This window comes from Rhinoderma darwinii, chromosome 2, assembly GCF_050947455.1.
Source record: "Rhinoderma darwinii isolate aRhiDar2 chromosome 2, aRhiDar2.hap1, whole genome shotgun sequence".
Taxonomy (NCBI): domain Eukaryota; kingdom Metazoa; phylum Chordata; class Amphibia; order Anura; family Rhinodermatidae; genus Rhinoderma; species Rhinoderma darwinii.
In genome coordinates this window covers 435,035,238-435,055,724 of record NC_134688.1, presented here as the reverse complement: position 1 = coordinate 435,055,724, position 20,487 = coordinate 435,035,238, and the positions used below count along the sequence as shown (strand labels likewise).

The following is a 20,487-nucleotide window of genomic DNA, read 5'->3' as shown; positions in this document are numbered from 1 at the left end:
CACAGGGCAATGATCGGGAACGAGCGCTCTATGAAGGCTCGTTTGGTCGGTGTAAAAGGGCCTGAAGGCTCTATTCAGAGCACGTGCGCCCACTACATTCAGCTTACACATCTGGAAGGTGTCCCGACGTATATTATAATGTCCCTATAGATGACTATGGATCAAATATATGCAAAAAAAAAAGCTTCTATTTGGCAAACATTAGGCTGGTTTACACCTTTCACCTTTTTAATCTGTATTGAAAAGCACACGCTTCCGTACAACAGCATACAGAACAAAAAAAAAACCAATGTATATTTTAAAAGGTGAATACCCACACTGAAAACTTTTTTTTTACTCTAAATAGGTTGAAAATATTAACAAAAGATTTGATAAGTCAACTCATCCCACAGATTATCCTCGATGTTGCCTGCCGGATCTGTGAAGGGTGTACGGACAGCTTGGTGGATTGCAGGCCATGGATGAAATTGAATAAGAAGTAACCAAATAAAACATTGAGTTTACTGAGAGGAAGTGCTGGATTTTTACCTCTTATTAAATTTCAGGTTGAGAATGTATTCATTTATTTCCTAAAATAACTTCATAAGCAGTTGAATTTTCATTTTTCTAACACAGAGCTCAGAGTCCCCTGCAAAGAGTTAAATGTAAAATTTTGAGTGCTTTCAGCATCCACTAGAGGGAGCTTACTGTATGCTGTTTATACATTGAACAAGGTATTAACACAGCATGCAGTGAAATTCTAAATTCCCCCCAACTAGTGGCTGCAGGCACCCAGAATTTTATCATTTAACCCTATGTTTTTGCAGGGAATGTGGCGCTAATCAGAAACATGGCACTGTAAAGATTTATTAAGAAATGAATCACAGAATGTTGAACCTAAAAACTGTCAAAAAGGTAACTTTTTTTTGTTCAGGACTCGAGGAAAGCTGTGTGACAACCGCTGTGGGAGATGTAGGGTCAACCATATTAATTCACTTGCATTGCCATGGATGTGAAAGGGAACCCGTCACATTGAAAATGAAGTCCGATCTGCAGGCAGCATGTTATACGGCAGAAGAAGCGGAGTAGATTGTTATATAGATTGGTAAGAAAAGATTTAGCATAATTTATTGATCTAAACCTCTGCTCATTCTGGGTTTGGGAGTCCAGTGGGCGGTCCTACTTAGCGATTGATAGATATTTCTGTATGCACACATCCCTAAACCTGATGTCTCCATCTCTGTGTGTGGCACTATCATAACTCCTAAGCAGCACGCCCGCTGTCTCGGGGTTATTTTTGACTCAGATCTTTCCTTTACTCCTCACATACAATCATTTTCACGCTCCTGTCATTTTCACCTCAAAAACATCTCCAGAATCCGCTCTTTTCTTACGGAGGAAACTGCCAAAACTCTCATTGTTGCTCTGATTCACTCTCGTCTTGACTACTGTAACTCATTACTAGTCGGTCTTCCCCTCACTAAACTCTCCCCTCTCCAATCTATCCTCAATGCAGCAGCCAGGCTCATCTTTATGACCAACCGCTACACCAACGCCTCTACCCTGTGCCAGTCACTGCACTGGTTGCCCATCCCCTTCCGAATAAAATTCAAACTTATTACTCTCACCCACAAAGCTCTCCCCAGTGCTGCACCTCCTTACATCTCCTCCCTCATCTCTGTCTACCACCCTACTCGGGCTCTACGTTCTGCCAACGACCTTAGATTAAAATCCTCCATAATCCGAACCTCCCACTACCGTCTCCAGGATTTTTCTCGTGCTGCACCCGTCCACTGGAATGTGCTACCCCAGACAATCAGATTAATTCCCAATATCCGCAGTTTTAAACGTGCCCTGAAAACACATCTATTTAGACAGGCCTATAACATCCCCTAATCTGACTCCTTTCCATAGCCCTCCTTTTAGATTAGTCATCAGAATAATGTTCCCTCACACTCCTTCTCTTCATGTCCGTCATACACGGATACTGGCTGGTGACCGGCTCATGCAGCTTTACGTCACCACCGCATGTGTATAAAAATGGCCGGACCATTGTACAGAACAAACACTATTACACTTTGTGTCTCCCTTATGTCCTCATAGATTGTAAGCTCTTGCGAGCAGGGTCCTCACTACCCAGGTTTGAATTGTAAATGAACTTTGTCACTATGTAATGTCTGATATTGTTTGTTTCATGTTCCCTCTAAATTGTAAAGTGCTGCGTAATATGTTGGCGCTATATAAATAAAGATTATTATTATTATTATTATTATTATTATTATACAGGGATGGCTGTCAATCATTTAGTAGGACCACCCACTGGACTCCCAAAGCCAGAACGAGCAGAGGTTTAAAATAATAAAACGCAACTTATCCTAAATCATATCCCGGAAAAAAATGTATATCAATCTTCTCGGCTTCTCTTGCTCTATAACATGCCGCATTCAGATTGGACAGCATGTACAATGCGACCGGTTCCACGTAAGTATTTATCTTTTGCATTCTACGGGTCTACATTACATAACACATACGTTGTGACAAACTGTAAAAATGTGCAGAGAGAATTCAGCATCTGAAAAAAGAAACAGACGTTACATTAAATACTGATATTTACAAATGGATTACGGGAATGAGAGACACATACAGTAGGTCACTCATGGAAGATCTGAGCGTTTCCCAATGTGGTCACATGTATCTCCAGAACAAAAAATGGCCCATAGATCTATGAACTAGAGAAGCAGATGCCTAAATCAGTATTGTTAGGAGGAGGGGGCTTACCTGCCCTTCTCTAGTTACCACATTGTAGGACATCAAAACGAGTGCAAGAGAAAAGTGGATTAGTTACCCGTAGCAAGCAACCAACCAATCAGGTTGCTGCTTTCATTTTACAAAGGACCTTTGAATACGGAGAGCTGACAGCTGGTTGCTACGGGCAACAGCTTTACTTTTCATAAATTTCCCAAAGCGCCTTTATAAAACCAGCATAAAATAATCCGGCGTTCGGTAGAGGTCACCTACATAGGAGGTCACACGTTTATTATGCGTTTATTGGGAATGCAGTATTCAGACACGTTATTCTCAATTACAATTGCAAACCTTTTAAAATAAAAGCAGAATTTGAGAATAACAGTTACATTAGACATTTCCAGCACCACCAAATCATGGTATCACTCATCATACCAGTATACCAACCAACCGTTACTGCCATGGGCAACTTACATGATATCAGTATGAATTATTATCTGACAAAAGAGAACAGTATAAGGCTCTGTGCACACTACGTTTTATGCCTTACGTTTGACATATATGCCAGGAAAAGCTTCCGGCGTACACATTAAACGTAGGCTGTGAAGGATGTCTAACACTGGCATCCGTCACCATAGAGTAGAATGGCATACATTAAACGTATATGTCATGAACTCATGACCATGTTCACGATGTATACATTAAACGGATACCATTATAGTCTATGGGTGACAGATGACACTGTAGGGCATCAGCTTAATGCATATGTCACCCATAGACTAACATGGTATCCATTTAACGTATACGTCAAACGTATACCGGTGATGTGTTCCATACAGTGGCATACGTCACCCATAGGCTTTTATGTTAAAGAAAAGAAATGTACATTTTATTTTTGTGGGATCGATGAAGAAGTGTGGTCTACTACACTATTCCGTCCTTAAAAAAAAAAAATAACAATGGTATACTGATGTATACCAGCCCGATGGAGGCCAAAAATACGTCCTTTTGGCCTCCGTCGGACTAATAGAAAGTTTTGGACACGTTTAGGGTATGTTCACATGGCTTATTTTGGAGCGTAAAAGCCACGTTTAACGCTCAAAAAACACTTGAAATACGTCTACAAACTATTTCCCATTGATTTAAATAGGAAATACACTGTGCTATTCATATGAAGCGTATGCTGCCAAATGTAAAAAAAAAAAAAAAAAGTTGTAAAAATACACCTCGTAAAAACAAGTAGCATGTCACAAAGCGTTTTTGATGCTGATTTTCCATTGACACTACAAAACAAAAAAGCTTAAAAATGAAAAAAAGCTTAATTTACAACTTCATAAACGCCTTAAAATTAGATGCCGTTTCCCCTTAAAAACAGCCTAGTCATTTTCAGCCACTTCTTTTTATACGTGTGAACATACCCTTAGTGCATCCAGTACGATGGGAGCTTTCCTGGCGTACACGCTAAATGTAGGGCATAAACGTAGTGTGCATGGAGCCTAAGATTGTATAACATGCTTTAGCCCTTACATGTCTGGGTTTTATGGTAAGGTCATGCCCACTTGAGGAACTTTGTAGGATGATGTTTTTTGTTTTTTTTTTTACATATAAAAGTTCTACAGTGCAGACATATGCATAAAGAATGTAAGGCACAACGGTGTCCTACTAATTTAATGTCCACAGAACCGCTCTATATGGAGTTCTTTATCTTGTATAAAAGGGACTGTCCGAGCGGTACTCAAGGCACACGTCTATGGAGGGATTATTGGTTCAATGTGAGAAATGTCAAGAATTCCAGGAGATAAAAATAACATTACTGTAGAAGTGGCTGCGCATTTAAAGAGGACCTGTCACCTCTCCTGACATGTCTGTTTTAGTAAAGAATTGTATTCCCATAAAAAAAACCAAATTCCAGAAAATCTTTCCTCAGAACTCGAAGTTGCGCCCTCACTCGGTTATGCCTCCTAGAAATTAATGAATAAATTAGCAACTGGTGCTACCAGTTGGAGGTGTGGACATTTTCAGTCTGTGTAGGGACAATCAGTGCTGACAGTCTCAGACTATGTAAAGCCACACCCCAACTGCTAGAACCCGTTTGTCAATTTATTCATTTATTTCTAGGAGGAACAACAGAGCAATGGCACATTGCAGAGTCCTAAAATCAGATATATTCCAGAATTGTTATTTCATCGAGTTAATTCCAATTGCATTCAGCAATAATAACTTTGCATATATGACCTGTTGTGTTGTCAGACATGCCCCATTTCTTGTGAACAAAGTTGTTTTAGGTCGTCAGCACAGGAATGACAGGCCTCCCAATGTCAAACCACAAAATGGTGTTTTAATGGGAGTTTTTCCATTCTATTGAGAAATCGCTGCATGGAAACACTTTTTACTATTAGGATAGGGCTCCACGGCAAACAATGTTTCTTTAAGGCTTTACCAACACGAGCGTGTTTCTGATCAATGGGCTGTCGGTCATTGATTTAAGGTGTGGTGGAGTTATTGATCATGCGGTTAATTTGCAAAGTGATTGTATAGAATCCACACAGTAACGAATAGCCTAAAGTCAATGTTAACTAAATTCCCACTTGATATATAAATTTGCATTATTTCCAAGCCAAGAATAGAAATCAAACTTGAATCCATTCTATGGAGACAGTAAAAAATGCACAATTTAAAAAAAAAAAAAAAAGTTATTCAGTCCCCATTTATGGCACTTGCTACCCTGGTCATTGAGGGTATAACGCAGGTCATTATTTTCAGTATAGGTAATCTCGGTGGAAAGGCACGATATAGGCATCCTAGCGATCAATCCCAGGTTTCGCTCTTCTTTGAGCCATATTCGAGTTGCATAAAACATTTTCCTCCTATTTTGGGTCGTAGCACATACGAGTAATTACAGCGCCCATTGATGTCGGGCTGCCGCATCTGGAGACCGGTTCTACTTGGAGGTGACATTTATCTCTGGTACGAATGTTAGTGACGGCTTAGATACAATGTAAAGATGAAGAGGCTCAGCGCTTAAGCTTCAGTTGTGACATTCTCCAATAAACCCTCAGACCACAGAGAAATAGCCAAGTTTTCCTTATCACGGTCGCTCTCAAATGGTAGATCCTTCACACACAGCGGCTTCTCCTCCCACAGCGCTTTCAATGCGTCCATGTAGGAAAGAGGGAAACGTAACCCACTCACCTGCAATAGAGAAGACATGGTTACAAATAGCGGGACCCTGTGCACATGACAGGAGCTGCTCTGTTCTGTCCAAGCCGCTAGCTCTGTACCTATTGAAGTCATAACTGTAAGCGTGCCGGCCTTAAGCAAGCCAGGAAGAGGTTTATCAGGTTCAAGAAAATAAAAAAGGTGATGATTCCAATAATAAATATATAGAAAAGGGAAATGTTTCCCAAACTGGGATCTGCAAAAACCCAGGGTTCCATGTGGGGTCTTTGGGATTTCAAAGCAGATTTTTAGTAATGCTGGTAACATGTTCAGCGCATTCGGGGGGGGGGCCAGTGAGAAAAGTCTCCTCTACCGGTGGCCGGCATGTCGCTATCTCTCTCCTCCTCCAGTTTGTGAAGGTAAATAAAGCTGTATTTTGGAGTCTAGATTAATATTTGGAATTGGAGGTTTAAATTAATTTTGGTTGTCTGTAAATTGAATTAATTTTGGGGTCGGATAAAAGTGTCATCTGTACTACTCAGGCATTAAATTGGACGACATTTTGGCGCGTGGACCATCCATGATTTTTGCCTCAGTGTTAATCTTAGGCTGGGTTCACACGAGCATGTTCGGTCCTTAAAGGACGGATCGTATTTGGGCCACAAGTCCCGGACCGAACACAGTGCAGGGAGCCGGGCTCCTAGCATCATAGTTATGTACGATGCTAGGAGTCCCTGCCTCTCCGTGGAACTACTGTCCCGTACTGAAAACATGATTACAGTACGGAACAGTTGTCCTGCAGCGAGGCAGGGACTCCTAGCGTCGTACATAACTATGAAGCTAGGAGCCCAGCTCCCGGCAGTGTGTTCGGTCCGGGACTTGCGTCCAAAATACGTTCCGTCCTTTACGGACGTAACATGCTCGTGTGAATTCAGCCTCACTGGTGATTGCAGCTTGCACGCGTGACTTCACTATAAATGACAACACTGCTGTCTGGTGAAGTGCTGTCCGTAGGGAGGAAGGAGTTCGCATTAACGAGGTCTCTTGCTAGTTTGGGGTTCCCTGGCTGAAGAGGTTCGGCAACCATTGTATTAGCAAATTGCTGTTTATGCAGTCCTATAAGGCTTACCAAATGTCAACTCACATTTCATTCCCACCGGCAATGCAAATAAATGTTTCTCTACAGAGAGGACTGTTCTAACCCATATAAACGAATAAGATGACAGCATTCATTGCACTTAGTGACTTCTTTACATATTAACATGCTAGACATAACAAAATGCATTGAATCCAGAAATAATCTCTTTCATAAATTCTTATTTCTACACCAATGTCTGTATTTTTTTTTTTCTGAATGTGCGTGATTCTTCTTTGATAAGAACCAAATGATAGTCTTGGACAGACTTGTTACAGAAGCCAATGAACACTAAAAAAATCTGGGATAACATGCAAGGGGCATTGACAGATTATCTAATGTGGTTTATAAGCGAGCTACTGCAAATGGCGAGACAACAGCGCCACCCGCTGGATAATGCTCCTATAACACCAGCTCCTCCAGATACACAGATCACGCAAAAACAGTTTTTCTTAAAAGACAGAAGAGAAAGCCTAACACATAAAACACCAATATTTCCCCCACGGGAGAGATATTTTTCTTACTTTTACTTGCACTTAGGGAATTTTGCAAACATATATTAGCTGACTACCATAAAACAATATGAACAGGAGAAGGCATGTTTTATTTCCGCCGACGGCTTTTAAAGTTGCAGTCTCATGTCAAAATCAACTTCGTACAAGTACAAACACAACGGTCCCACAAGGTCTTCATGCCATCAATGAGGCTTGCATTGCTGGGTTAGGAGAACAACATCTGACATGTAGCTCGACTTCTTTTTTTTATTAAATAAACCTCTACGGAGAATATATCATATAAATATAATCTACATACTGTATATAAAATATGTTCTCTGCAAAGCTTTATTTTTAAGAAAAATTTGACCAACACATTAGAAGTTCATGTCGTAAATCAGCCCAAAAAAAAATAAAAAATCTATATTAGATTTGGATGTGTTCACATATATCAGCCAGACACGACTAACTGTGAGCAGCAAAATATCGCAGCAGGTGCCTGAACACACTAAACTAGGCTTCTCGAGTACAGTCCCATGAAGCGGCTCCGGTTTCAAATCTATCGCTAAAAATTGATTTTTAACAATATTGAAAATTGGTTTTCGGATGCATCAGAGCCGCTACGTGGGACCGTACTTCTCAGGAACGGATTTTATTACAAATGGTTGTACTTTTAGAAATGTTCTTAATACGTCCTATAAAATAGGGCACTTACAGGAGGGCTTTCCTCATTGTCTGACACCATGTGCTTTTTCCTTTCATTCTTCAAGGCGTGGAACACATAAATCATTAACTCTTCTGATGGGTTCTATGATAAATGAAACAAAAAATAAACGTCATATGACTCTGTGAACTGAAGTGTTTGAGTCTGTATAGACCTTGCATGACAAATTTGGAGTGTTTTATTACTCCATAGCGGTCCTGCTCTATTATCCGTACAGCTTAAAGGGGTTGTCCAGGATTAGAAAAACATGGCTACTTTCTTCCAGAAACAGCTCCATTCCGGTCCATGAGTTGTGTTAGGTATTGCAGATTAGCTACATTGAAGTGAATAGGACTGAACTGCAATACCACATACAACCTGGTGTGGCACGTTTTTGTTTTTTTTTAAAGAAAGAAGCCCTGTTTTTCTAATCCTGGCAACCCCGGGGAGTCATTTTGATAACATATTACAGAATTCCTGTGAATAAACTTCAGAAAGGGGTTGTCTCAACTGAACTTCTCCTCAGAATGCCCCACAATCAGCAGATGACCTAAGATCCGGCTTCTCTAACCCCTGGTTAACAGCTGGTATTACCAGGGGAATCTTCCCATTTAGATGCGCACATTAAAATGAATGGGTTACTATATGGTTATGTGAAGTTCACGAGTGCAGGAGCCTCTCTTTCTAGCCGTTTTCCGTTCTGGCTCTTAGAGGAAGGTCCTAAGCGAGGACAACAATGGACAACCCCGTTACTGCCCTTTTACACCCCAATGTTATTCCTCACAGGTGCGCAGTTCGTTACATTTATAGCAGTTATCGGTGCGCTGTCCATCACATGATCAGAACAGGTCTTCATTCACTGGAAGTGAACAAGGAAGGTTCGTATTGAATAACTAAAAGCAGACATCTTAAAAACCATAGGTATTGATAAAGAAAGTATGTTGGAAAATTGTATAACTTGTATACATAACTGCTGAAACTGTAACGCACAGACATTAGAATATTCAATATTACACATATGTCACCTAATGTAATTCAAGCTTTTACCAGTGTTTCTGGAACGTGATCGATAGTGATGGCTGCGTAATCCTTGTACTGAAGATTGATTGTACTGTTAAGGTTTGGGGGAGCATCTGCAAAGACATGATCAAACAAAATAACCTGGTAGTTTATTAAGACAAATGATAGGTAACAACAGACTGAAAAGATGAGATTACAGAAACATCCACGTATTATGCTGACTAATGCCTGCTGAAATGTTCATATCCAGCAGCCAAAGAGTGTGCAAAGCCCACAATGGGCAAAATATAAGATGAAGAGTATGGGCACTCGGTCAAGAAATCTGCAGCTGAATCTCAGATTCCAGATACGAATTGGCATGCGGATCCCACCCAGGTTAACTCCATTGAAGTTCATTAGAGCTAGTCCGTGGCTTTTCAGCTCTGAATCCGCGTCAACAATGATCGTACTGCAGATCTGAAATCCACCGTGCAGATTTTTTTCTAGCGCATTTTAACGTAGCATAAAAGACCCTATTCACATGCATTTCAGGCAGAATGTTTGAGGATTCTGTCTGGATTTAGGCATGCAATCTGCAACGAAACCTGCCAGAATCGTGTGAACATGACCTAAAGGAGTGTGGAGAAATAGTGGAGGTTTAAAAGGAATTCTCCCATCTCTAGGCTGTGCCATCACTTGCTGAGTGGTGGAGGTCACAACGCAGGGACCACTGCCAATCACACGGTCCCTGCAAACTGCCATTCCAGTAAAGGTGCTGCGCAGAAATCTGCATCTCAGCTCCATTCAAGGGGACTGGTGCAAAGTCCCTGGATGAGCGCGGCGCAGCGAAGGGAAATATTCAGAAGGAACCACAATGCTTCACAGAGTGCCACGGCCTCTTTATCCTAGCAATACATGGGGCCCCAGTAGTCAGACCACTCACTGATTAGTAAATCATGGCATTTCCTTTAGTAAGAAAACCACTTCAAGGCTATGTTCCCACAGGTCGGATATGCTGCGTAAAAGTACGCAGCGTATCTGATCTAGAATCTGCAAAGAATTGTGCCCGAAAAAAAAAGTATACACTTACCCCTGGTTATTGTCATGGCGATGCGTCCCTCTGTTCTCCGTGCAGTCCGGCCTCCTGGGATGACACCGCAGCTCATGTGCAGAAGTCACATGGGATGAATCATCATCAGAAGAGGCCAGCCCTGGACATAGAACAGACGAGAGCGTCGCTATGACAACGACCAGGGGTAAGTATTTGCTTTTTTTATTCCTTTTAAACTAAAAAAAAAAAAATATAAAAAAAAAAGGTGTTTCTTTTTTTTTTTCTCATTTGCGATTTTTGTGTGGCGGAATCGCATAGTTTCTGCCGCAAAAGTCACAACACTTGGATATTTATTTTGGGTTTTACATCCCCATGGAATTTAATAGGGAAGACCCGCAACAAAAGAGCAGCAAATCTGCAGCATAACTTGACATTCTATGGATTTAAACGCCGCACCGCAGGTCAATTTATGAACATTTCGCTGCTGAGTTTTTTTCTGCAGCGTGTGCATGAGATTTGTTTCAATGTCATTCACCTTGCTGCCGCTACTGTAAATGCTGCGGAATTTCCGCACAGAATTGCATTGTGAAAATACTGCAGCGTTTACTCGATGTGGGAACCCGGCCTAAATAGGACCCCGTCTCCTGAAATTTCCACTTTAAAGAAAACTTGTCACCTCTCCTGAGATGTCTGTTCTAGCAAGTACTTCTATTCCCCATGAAATAATCTTTTCTTAGCACTGCATCCTGCCGTTCCTCTGCCTGGAAAATAAATTACGTGCTCTAGAATTGGCATTTTATGGCTAGAGATCACATGTTTCGGACCCATTACCTTTTGTATTTGTACCATTTGTCCAAGCATTAATACATGAGCTTCAAAGTTATACATGTGCAGAATAGTTTATTCATCGAGATGCCCAACTAACAAACATAATGTAGAAAGCATACAACTAATTAACTGTACACTACAAAATAATGGAAGATAAAAGGTTACTCAGCGGACCTGACTTCTCCTGACATGATGAATCCAGATAAGGAGGCAATCGGTTTCCCATGAAGTCCCGCAGCATTTCACATGACCGCAGTTGACACTTGCCCTCTATCCTCTTGCCAATATCAGACAGGAGACCACAGAGGGTACCACTTGCTCTGCTTGGATTTAAGCACTGGAACAGTCACATAAATCAAACGTTAATTTGGATACAAAGATTTAATGATGTAACACACACCCAAAGGAGAAGCAAGAAATGTTGAAATAAAGTTCGCATCAGATCATTTTAATGAATATGTAAATCAGCTCTGCATAATATCCAAGGGCAACAGAAAAAAAAACAAAAAACAAAGCTAAAGGTGAACATAGACATTAGTGAAATGCATGTGCAATAATTCCCTCATAGCACAATAATTGATGAGGGAAGCCAAGGGAGATTAAATGAACCCCCAACTTTCCTGTCAATCGGTTTTAGGCTGTGTTCACACTGAGATTTTTGCAGGAGGAAAATTCCTCCTGCAAAAACTGCTCCAGTAGGTTTTTGCACAGTGGTTTGACAAAAACTCGTCAAAACACTCGTCGAGGTTTTTTTTTCCTCTTTCTGACTCATTGAAATGGGGTTTTGGAGGCGGAAACCGCCTCAAGATGGGTAATGTTGCTTCTTTTTACCACGACGAGTTTTTTTTACTCGTGGTAAAAAAACTCGTCTGCCTCCCATTGAAATCAATGGGAGGCATTTTCAGGCGGTTTTTGAGGAGTTTTTTGGCGCGGTTTCTGTCCCAAAAAACTCGTCAAAAAAACTCTGTGTGAACAGGGCCTTAGACCACCTGTGTTTGCTTTCCCATGGAGAGAGTACAGGCTGCCATAAATGGCAGCTTGTATTCTGCTGACAGTTTTGTGTTGCAACAGTGTCAAATTTGATTTTTTTCAACACTACCTTCCCCACAGGGAGAATTTCTGATAACAGAAACATATAAGGGAACTGCTGAATATCTCAAAGTAGAACCTACACACTACAGCTTTCATGAAATAACATAGGGAAACAAAAAAGGTAAAAATCAGTATAAGGAGAACATCAGGAAAGTATACACATTCTAGAAAGGCCAACATTGCAGAGGCCGTTGACATTTACCAGTAACTGTTGCGGGGGAATGCCCTTCCGCAGATTCACATTTTCCTTTGCGGAATCTTGCAGTAGGGAAGGCATCAAGTCCTGCAGATAATCTACCCAAGAGCTGTAGAAAGAGCAGTTAAAAGTCAATAAGTTACAACATAACGACAGGAAAAACACTGACCAAGTGAAACACTTTACCACATAGGAAAAATAGAAAAGACAGAACTTCCTCCAGTTCAGCATCCAATAACCCAGAAAGTCTGATAATCCGCCATTTTTTTCAGCACAGAACTGCCATATAATTCCTCTGATTAAAAAGCTACGTTTTGATAATCCAGCCGCCATCTGTTTGAGGAAGAGGTGCTCGAAATATTGTACTACGGCATTTGACTTCAATAAAGGTTTACTGAACCTTCATCCAGACGAGTGTTTTCTTATTAACCAAACTGCAGAGGAGCAGGCAGTTCTTATAATTATTTTTTCACTCAATTTACCAAGACTTCAAAGAACCTCGGTGTTCTACATAGCGTAAGGGGGAGCAGTGCCTGTATCACGTATGAAGAAGGAATATACTGTAAATGCCACAAAGTGACGGATAAATCAGGGAAATAGACTCCATGGTTCAGGATATATCTGTACGATACAGCCTATGGGTTCGATCTATAGACAAACATGAGTTAAAAGGAAAGAAAATTAAACTTGGTTTGTAAGTCCCACTCATGATAAGGACTGAGGTGAGCAAATAAGGAGAAAAATGGGGGTGGGGGGGGGGGAAGAAATTCGGTAGCAACTGGGGCAATGAAGGTGGAGATGCACACGTATCACACGGTATATTGATACAGGAGAGATGGCGAGGGCCGATGAGGGGGAAACCGGGTAAAGATGGAAAAAAGAAGATGAAGATGGAACTAAGAAGCTGGTTGTTTATTGAGATGTATGGAAATCGTCCAAACATTATCACGTATTCGCAGGATTGGTGCGGTCGAGCATGCGCGCCGTCTCTCTATTCATTATGTACGGGAATGATGGTAAAAGCGGAGTACAGCGCTCAGTCTTAGTCATTCCCATAGACTTTAAATGTAGCAGCAGGGCATATGCTCGACCGCCACTCCATTCTATGTCCTCCTCACTGCGGACGAACTCGTGGGGGACCCAGCGATCAGAACATGATCACCTATACGGTGGACAGATAAAGGGGTTTTCCCAGAAACACCGTAAATTAATATGTATTATAAGTAAATAACAGTGGGAATTTGTGATGCACGATGCTGTGCGGGGACAAACGGTTCAATATTGTCAATTTATGTATTTATACTAAGCTGTGTGGCCGCTCAGCTTAGTATTGAAATAAATGAAGAGAACATGGCGCGCATGCAGTATAAAGGCCCTGTTCACACTGAGGTTTTTTTTTTTTTTTTACACAATTTTTTTACTTGGAAACCACATCGGAAAGCGCGCCAAAAAACGGTCGAAAATGCCTCCCATTGATTTTAAAAAAACGCTTGCGGTAAAAAGAAGCATCATGCACTATCTTCGGGCGTTTACGCCTCTGACCTCCCATTGACATCAATGGGAGGCAGAGAAAGCGTGTTTCTCTGCGTTTTTGCCCCTGGCACTCAATGGACGTGAGTGAAAACCACGTGCAGGCAGATCAAAACGGAATTTTGAGCCAAAATTTTCCTCCTGCAAAAAAACTGTGTGAAAAAGCACCTGTGATGCTCTCTTCTTAGGGTATGTGCACACACACTAATTACGTCCGTAATTGACGGACGTATTTCGGCCGCAAGTACCGGACCGAACACAGTGCAGGGAGCCGGGCTCCTAGCATCATACTTATGTACGATGCTAGGAGTCCCTGCCTCTCCGTGGAACTACTGTCCCGTACTGAAAACATGATTACAGTACGGGACAGTTGTCCTGCAGCGAGGCAGGGACTCCTAGCATCGTACATAAGTATGATGCTAGGAGCCCAGCTCCCTGCACTGTGTTCGGTCCGGGACTTGCGGCCGAAATACGTCCGTCAATTACGGACGTAATTAGTGTGTGTGCACATACCCTTACAGAGACCCTTTCCCTGCCCCTTTCTTACATTCTCAGATTATCATTGGTGGCAGTAGATAAAGGAAGGAGGAGCGTTCCTGCCTCCTACTGTGACGCCCCGCTTGTCATTAGTGCCGGCCGCGTCACAGTAGGAGGCAGGAACGCTCCTCCTTCCTTTATCTACTGCCACCAATGATAATCTGAGAATGTGAGAAAGGGGCAGGGATGGGACTGTCACGAGCGGCACAGGTTTCCTGATGACGTGCCTGTGTCGCTCGCGCTGCAGTGTGGTGACAGATCGGCCCCAGGCAGGTATTACAGCAGAGCACAAGCTTGAAATAAAGGCAACCAGCATTGAGGAACATTGGGGTTAATGTGACCCACATTAACCCTAATGTTCCCATTATGTGAGGGAAATTATGAAGTCACTTATTAATAACCTATGTCGCCCTCTTTTCCTGGATCCAACATAGCTCAGAAAGCCGGGCTCCTAACCTCATAGTCATCCATGCTGCTGTGAGTCACCGTCTCCCCGCGGGAATACCGTCCTGTAGTGTAATCATGTTTTCAGTACGGGAGCCCGGCTTTCTGAACGATGTTGGATCCAGGAAAAGCGGGTGACATACGGTCTGTACCTCACGCACCGAACACAGCCATGTGAATTAACCACATCATTTCCCTCACACATTAACCCAATGAGGCCCACTATAATCATTATAGTAAGGGATCACATCAACTACTTCGCTCACAGTTGTAATGGGCACCATTGCGTTAATTTGAGGTACATGATGGGGTGAGTTACTATTAATGTGAGGCACATGGAGGTTCAAAAATTGATAACACCCTGTGCCTCACATCAGAAAATGGAAGGACTTTATATTTTTGAGAGTTTTTTTTTATGTTGGAAAAGTATCGCTTTGGTATCGAGTATCGCAATACTACACAAAGTATCGGTATCAAAATTCAAATTCTGGTATTGTGACATCCCAAGTGAGAATAACGCTGGTTGACCCAAGCTACTAGTAGTAAAGCAGTAACCCATATGTATTGGGGGTGGAGGGTCCTCACTTGTTCTGGTAGGTGCTGATGGTCACATGCGTGGAATGAGGGGAGCTTGCAGGGGTGTCAGCTTGATGAATGGTTCCTCTGGGAAAATACAGCATGTCACCTTCCTATGACAAAAAAACACACTGCCTGGAATCTGAACACTTTATTCTTACAGTTCTCTTTAATTGTGGAAGAACTGAGAGAAACTTTACCTTTAATAAGAGGTCATGAGTGGGAGTAGTGACCTTGTCCGCTGGGGACACATCATATTCTCTGGCTAGCTGGACGATAGGCTCGTACAGGCGCCAGTGCTTCTCTCCCTCTACTTGTAGGATAAAAACCTGCAAGACAGTTGCTATTATTTACTAGGAAACAGTGACCTGTCTTTACAACGGAAAGAATGACCTACAACATTACGGTCCTTTTAGACGGTCCAATATTGGCCGTGAAAAAGAGCGCTGATCGAAGTGCTGAAGGAGCAATGATCGGTAATGTATGAGACAATCGTTCATACCCATGCACATGCGTCATGTCGGCAGCACATCCCCTTGTTTACACACTGAGATGTGTGGCCAACTAGCAACCATTTTATTGGCCGCATAGAAGATCAATGAACGCTCCTTTTTCCTGATCGTCGGCCCGTGTATAAGGGCTTTTAATAAGAGCGATCTGCAGCAACGAAAGATCCAAGAGACCCTCATAGATCGCAGTGATACAGCAATGCTTACTGATCAATACATTAATATAGGGGGTCTCGGCTTTACACAATGCAGAACCCCTAAGCAATTAGCTGTAATATATGGGAAGCCTAGCAGTAAGTGTGCAATATCACTGCAGCGCCACCACAGGAGAAACTAAGCATCACACATTGCTCATTCATTTCAGGGAGTCGGAGTCTTGTGTAATACAGAACATGACAGGTCCTCCAGTGTAAGACGCTCGTTGTAACCGTGCTTCATTCTGGCCAAAAGATTAGGATCCTAAACTGGGGAGCCCTCTCTATTACCCCAGAATTCCCTATAGGATATATGAATATGGAATAAGTTTACTTTTTCTGTGTACGCCCATATTTTCATGTATTACAGCCCAGTCCACCATGATCTTTCTAGTAGATAAATCGGGAGGAGCAACTTTGCATAACAATGCAGATTTATATGCCATTCAGGGTTAAAGAAAGCTAGGTGGTAACACCCGAGAGCAATGTCATGGCTATTAGTGGGATTCCAGCAACTATTAGATATTCCTGACAGGCCCGAATGACAATTTGATGTTTATACAGGGGGGGAATTTCCCAGAGAAAGATACTAAATACATTATTATCCAGAAACAACTCAATCATGTGATTTTTATTTTAGAGGCGATGTTCTTTTAGGAAACTATAGCTGGAAGTGTAGCCTGCAGTATTACACTGCCCCCTACTGTAAACTACAAACACAGCGGACAAGGAACAAAATACTACAAAAAAAAAAAAACAACTTGTTCTAGAGGAATGTACTCCATTACAAGGGTACTGAAGACCAGAGGGAGACATAAGACCATGTGCACAGGGAGCAGTTAGGCTGTGGATTTTCCATGTGGAATCTGCCCCGAAATCTGCAGCAAACGTAAATGTAAGTACAATGCAAATGAATAAGGTTTCACGATATCCCATACAAATGCTGCAGAAAAATCCAGCTTGATTTGAAGGCATGTTGTGGATTTTCGAATCCACAACATGCCATATCTGATGCAAATTTTTTGATTTTTATTTATTTGCTGTGGATTGCACCCATTCCTATGCAAAAGGTAAAACCCGAGGCAAAATCCACATGTAACCCAGCTCAGCAACATCAATACGAGACTGGTACTCTCAGCACTGATCACTTGAGTGGACTGGTTACAGCCACACATATACAGACAGTGCTGTGCCGGGTACTGCAGTGAAGGAGCCACGGCACTCCAGCACTGCTGCCCCTTCATTCTGCTGATCGAAGGGGGTCCCAGAAGTGGGACCCCAAACAATCATACATTGATGGCCTACCCTAAAGGAAAATGTTTGGTTATCTATGGCAGAGTCCATATTACTATTTAAATAGTGAAGACCTTTTAACTAGAAGGGAGGAGAAACAACGAATGTATTTTATGGACCTGGAAAAGATGGAGCGGACTGTGACTCAGATTTATTAACAGAATGTAACTTGTCAAGGACAGGACCAGCACATTCCAGATATGATCTGGACATTGGTTGAATATCTGTGTACAGATGCTGATATTTGCTAAAGTAGGAACAAAAAAAATAAATTACAAGGGGTAAAAGCTCTTCATTGTGCAGAAATGACCAAGAATAATTTATCCAAAACTATTGCCAACCAAGAAATAAGATGTTATGCGCGATTAAGGGCTTGTCCACACACAACGGAATTGCCGCAGAAAATTTCTGCAACAATTCCGGTAAAATTTGCACTGCAGCAAAAACGCACCATTTCCTGCAGTTTTTACGGGAGAAAATGGTTCATATTTTGCTGCGTTTTTCTCATTGTTGGGAGACGGAGACATTTCCTCTGAAAAACGCAGCAACTCTGTCCACATTCCGCAGCAAGACGTGCTGCGGCCCGAAAAATATGCACTGCTGGTCAATTTTGGCTCTGAATTTTTACGCATCGTGTGGATGCGATTTATTACATCTCCTCCACTATGCCGCTACTGTATTCTGCTGTGTTTTCCGTCCGCAATTCCGCTGCGTGTGGACGAGCTCTTCTACTTAGAAATAATCAGTTTTCATACAGGCCTTCCATATTATTTACAGGTGGACAAAGCGGTGATAATATACAACATACTGCACGCATTTACCTCAACATCGTCGTGGTGCGGAGGCAGGCCCTGGGAGCTAGACGGTGTGATGTACACATTGCACCCAACTAGTGCGCCAAAGAAACACTCCAGCTTCTCCATGATCTGCCATAACTTGTCCTGTAGAGAGAGACGATTACTATCAGCAGCGTGACAGACAACCATTCTCTTCAAGTGTACCAGTGAGAAAATATCTGCCATGACACATGCAGCGCCCAACCTATAATCTACAAACAGACCACAAATCCAGTCATCCTCGTGCTAAGCAGACGCCAAGACTTTATTTACACCGACGTATTTCTAGTACGTGTGCTGTCAACGGACAGAACACCAAGCCACACAGTTTTTTTTTCCAATGGAGCGAGAAACTCACAGCAGGTCCTATTCTGGCAGACCAAACTCACCCACTGAAGTCTATGGGAGCGTGAAAAAAACAAAACAGATAAAACAAGATGGCATCCGTGTGCTGTCCGTTTTTCACAGATCAGTTGCTAAACAAAAAAAAAAAAAAAAAAAGGTGAAACCAGGGAGTGTTTACAGAAGAGAAAAATGGATGACACATAGAAAACCCCGGACGCAACAGTAACATTCCTATGGATGAAAATGGTCCTTTTTTTGTGCACGCAAATCGGACACGCCCGTGTGAATAAGGCCTAAGTAAATAAAGCCATAGCAGCCAGGCAGTCTGGAAGATCTGAAGGTTTAAAAGGGTTATGTGGGGACCAAAAATTATCAGCGAGTGTACCCACATACTGCAGCGGGTTCACTGCTAATACATATTGGTCCCCACATAACCCCTTTAACAGAAGCAAGGCTCCACCTTGGAACCAATTGGAAAGGGATTGTCTCATGTAGACTGCCCTTATCCATATACCCTCTTAGGTTATATTGACATCAAATAAGGGGGGTCCCCCACTTGGTACATACCCGCTATGAGCCGAAATGAAGAGCCCTCTATAAGAGCAGATCCTGCTATGGTTACATATATGTGTTCCTGTGGATATACTCTATATGGGTAGACTATATACAGTATCTTACATTAAACCTCTGAGGTTGATGAAACTGGATAGTTGCTCTGGCACTCCTGAAGTCTCTTAATATCTCCAGGTAACTGGCTTTTCCACGTCTTGGTAGCACAATCTTTTTCCCATTCTTGCACTTGCACATGTTCACGTCTCGGCCGTAGTATACGCCTCTCCCACTTGCAAGTTTTAGGTCTGTCATAGGGAACAGGGACTGGTAGTAACTCTGAATGTCCGGGTCACTCCGCTGGATCAGCAGAGGCTTCTTCTCCCAATAAGACCGGAAAAAATCCTCACTGGTCATTGGGGCAATAAAGCTTTCAAAAAGACTCTGCGGCGAGGTGAAGTCCAGGGGTGGTGGGCTGGGATGGGGTAACTTGCTGGGTGTAGGAGCATCATCTGCCGCTTCCGCTCGTCTTCCCCTTCGTGGCATATTCTGGAGGAGAGATAAAAGACTTAAGATGTATAAATAAGCCAATAAAATATAATTGCGGAATGTACAGTAATCCAAGTATAAACTAATATATACATACATACACACACACGTGTGTATATATATATATGATAGATAAGAGAGTGTGTGTGTGTGTGTGTGTGTGTGTGTGTGTGTGTGTGTGTGTGTGTGTGTGTGTGTGTGTGTGTGTATATATATATACACGATAGACATACATGATACTGCTGGCTGTACAGTAGTGTGTGTGTATATATGTGTATGTATGTATATATATAATAGATAGATAGATAGATATACATGATACTGCTACTACATTGTATCTCCTACCTTCACTGACTGTACAGAGATCTGAGTTGTTCAGCTGTTCACTTCTGGGTTGGGGACTACACGAGAAACCCATGTGGCTGAATTATTCCCAGCATGCCTAGCGACACACACAACTACTGCAGTTAAAAGGGCAACAACTGGTCCTCGCTAGAATAAGCATTGCTGCTATGTAGTGAGACACCTAGTGGTGGAGTGAAGGAATGTATTGTGTGTACTACACTGATCTTCAGAGAACACCCTGTAAGTTTTTCTCTTTGTGGAGTGGGGGTTCATGGATAAATTGTTCATGTGTATAAATGTAGACGAGGTGTTTTATTTACTTACATGTTATAAGAAAATGGAAGGTGCACAGTTTAGTAAACAAGCTGTTTAATACAAGAGAATACAAGTTGACACAGA

The 20,487-nt window shown here is 42.1% G+C and overlaps 1 protein-coding gene across 1 annotated transcript; it reads right to left on the bottom strand.

Annotated features, from left to right (window-relative positions):
* Positions 1–3,007: 3,007 nt before the first annotated feature.
* On the bottom strand, positions 3,008–20,189 carry RIOX2 (ribosomal oxygenase 2). Its single transcript, XM_075854446.1, has 10 exons — positions 20,089–20,189; positions 19,324–19,743; positions 18,286–18,405; positions 15,669–15,797; positions 15,478–15,581; positions 12,388–12,490; positions 11,268–11,430; positions 9,263–9,348; positions 8,228–8,320; positions 3,008–5,916 (listed from the first exon to the last, which is right to left on the bottom strand). The coding sequence occupies exons 2-10, from the start codon at positions 19,738–19,740 to the stop codon at positions 5,746–5,748; spliced, it is 1,386 nt and encodes a 461-aa protein (XP_075710561.1). The 5' UTR covers positions 19,741–19,743; positions 20,089–20,189; the 3' UTR covers positions 3,008–5,745.
* Between the last annotated feature and the right edge of the window lie 298 nt (positions 20,190–20,487).

Coding starts and splice junctions, on each gene's coding strand:
- RIOX2 (XM_075854446.1), bottom strand. CDS start 19,740: ATGCCACGAAGGGGAAGACGAGCGGAAGCGGCAGATGATGCTCCTACA. Junction 15,798..18,285: donor CGCACCACGACGATGTTGAG/GTAAATGCGTGC, acceptor ACTGTCTTGCAG/GTTTTTATCCTACAAGTAGA. Junction 8,321..9,262: donor ATCACGTTCCAGAAACACTG/GTAAAAGCTTGA, acceptor CATTTATCATAG/AACCCATCAGAAGAGTTAAT.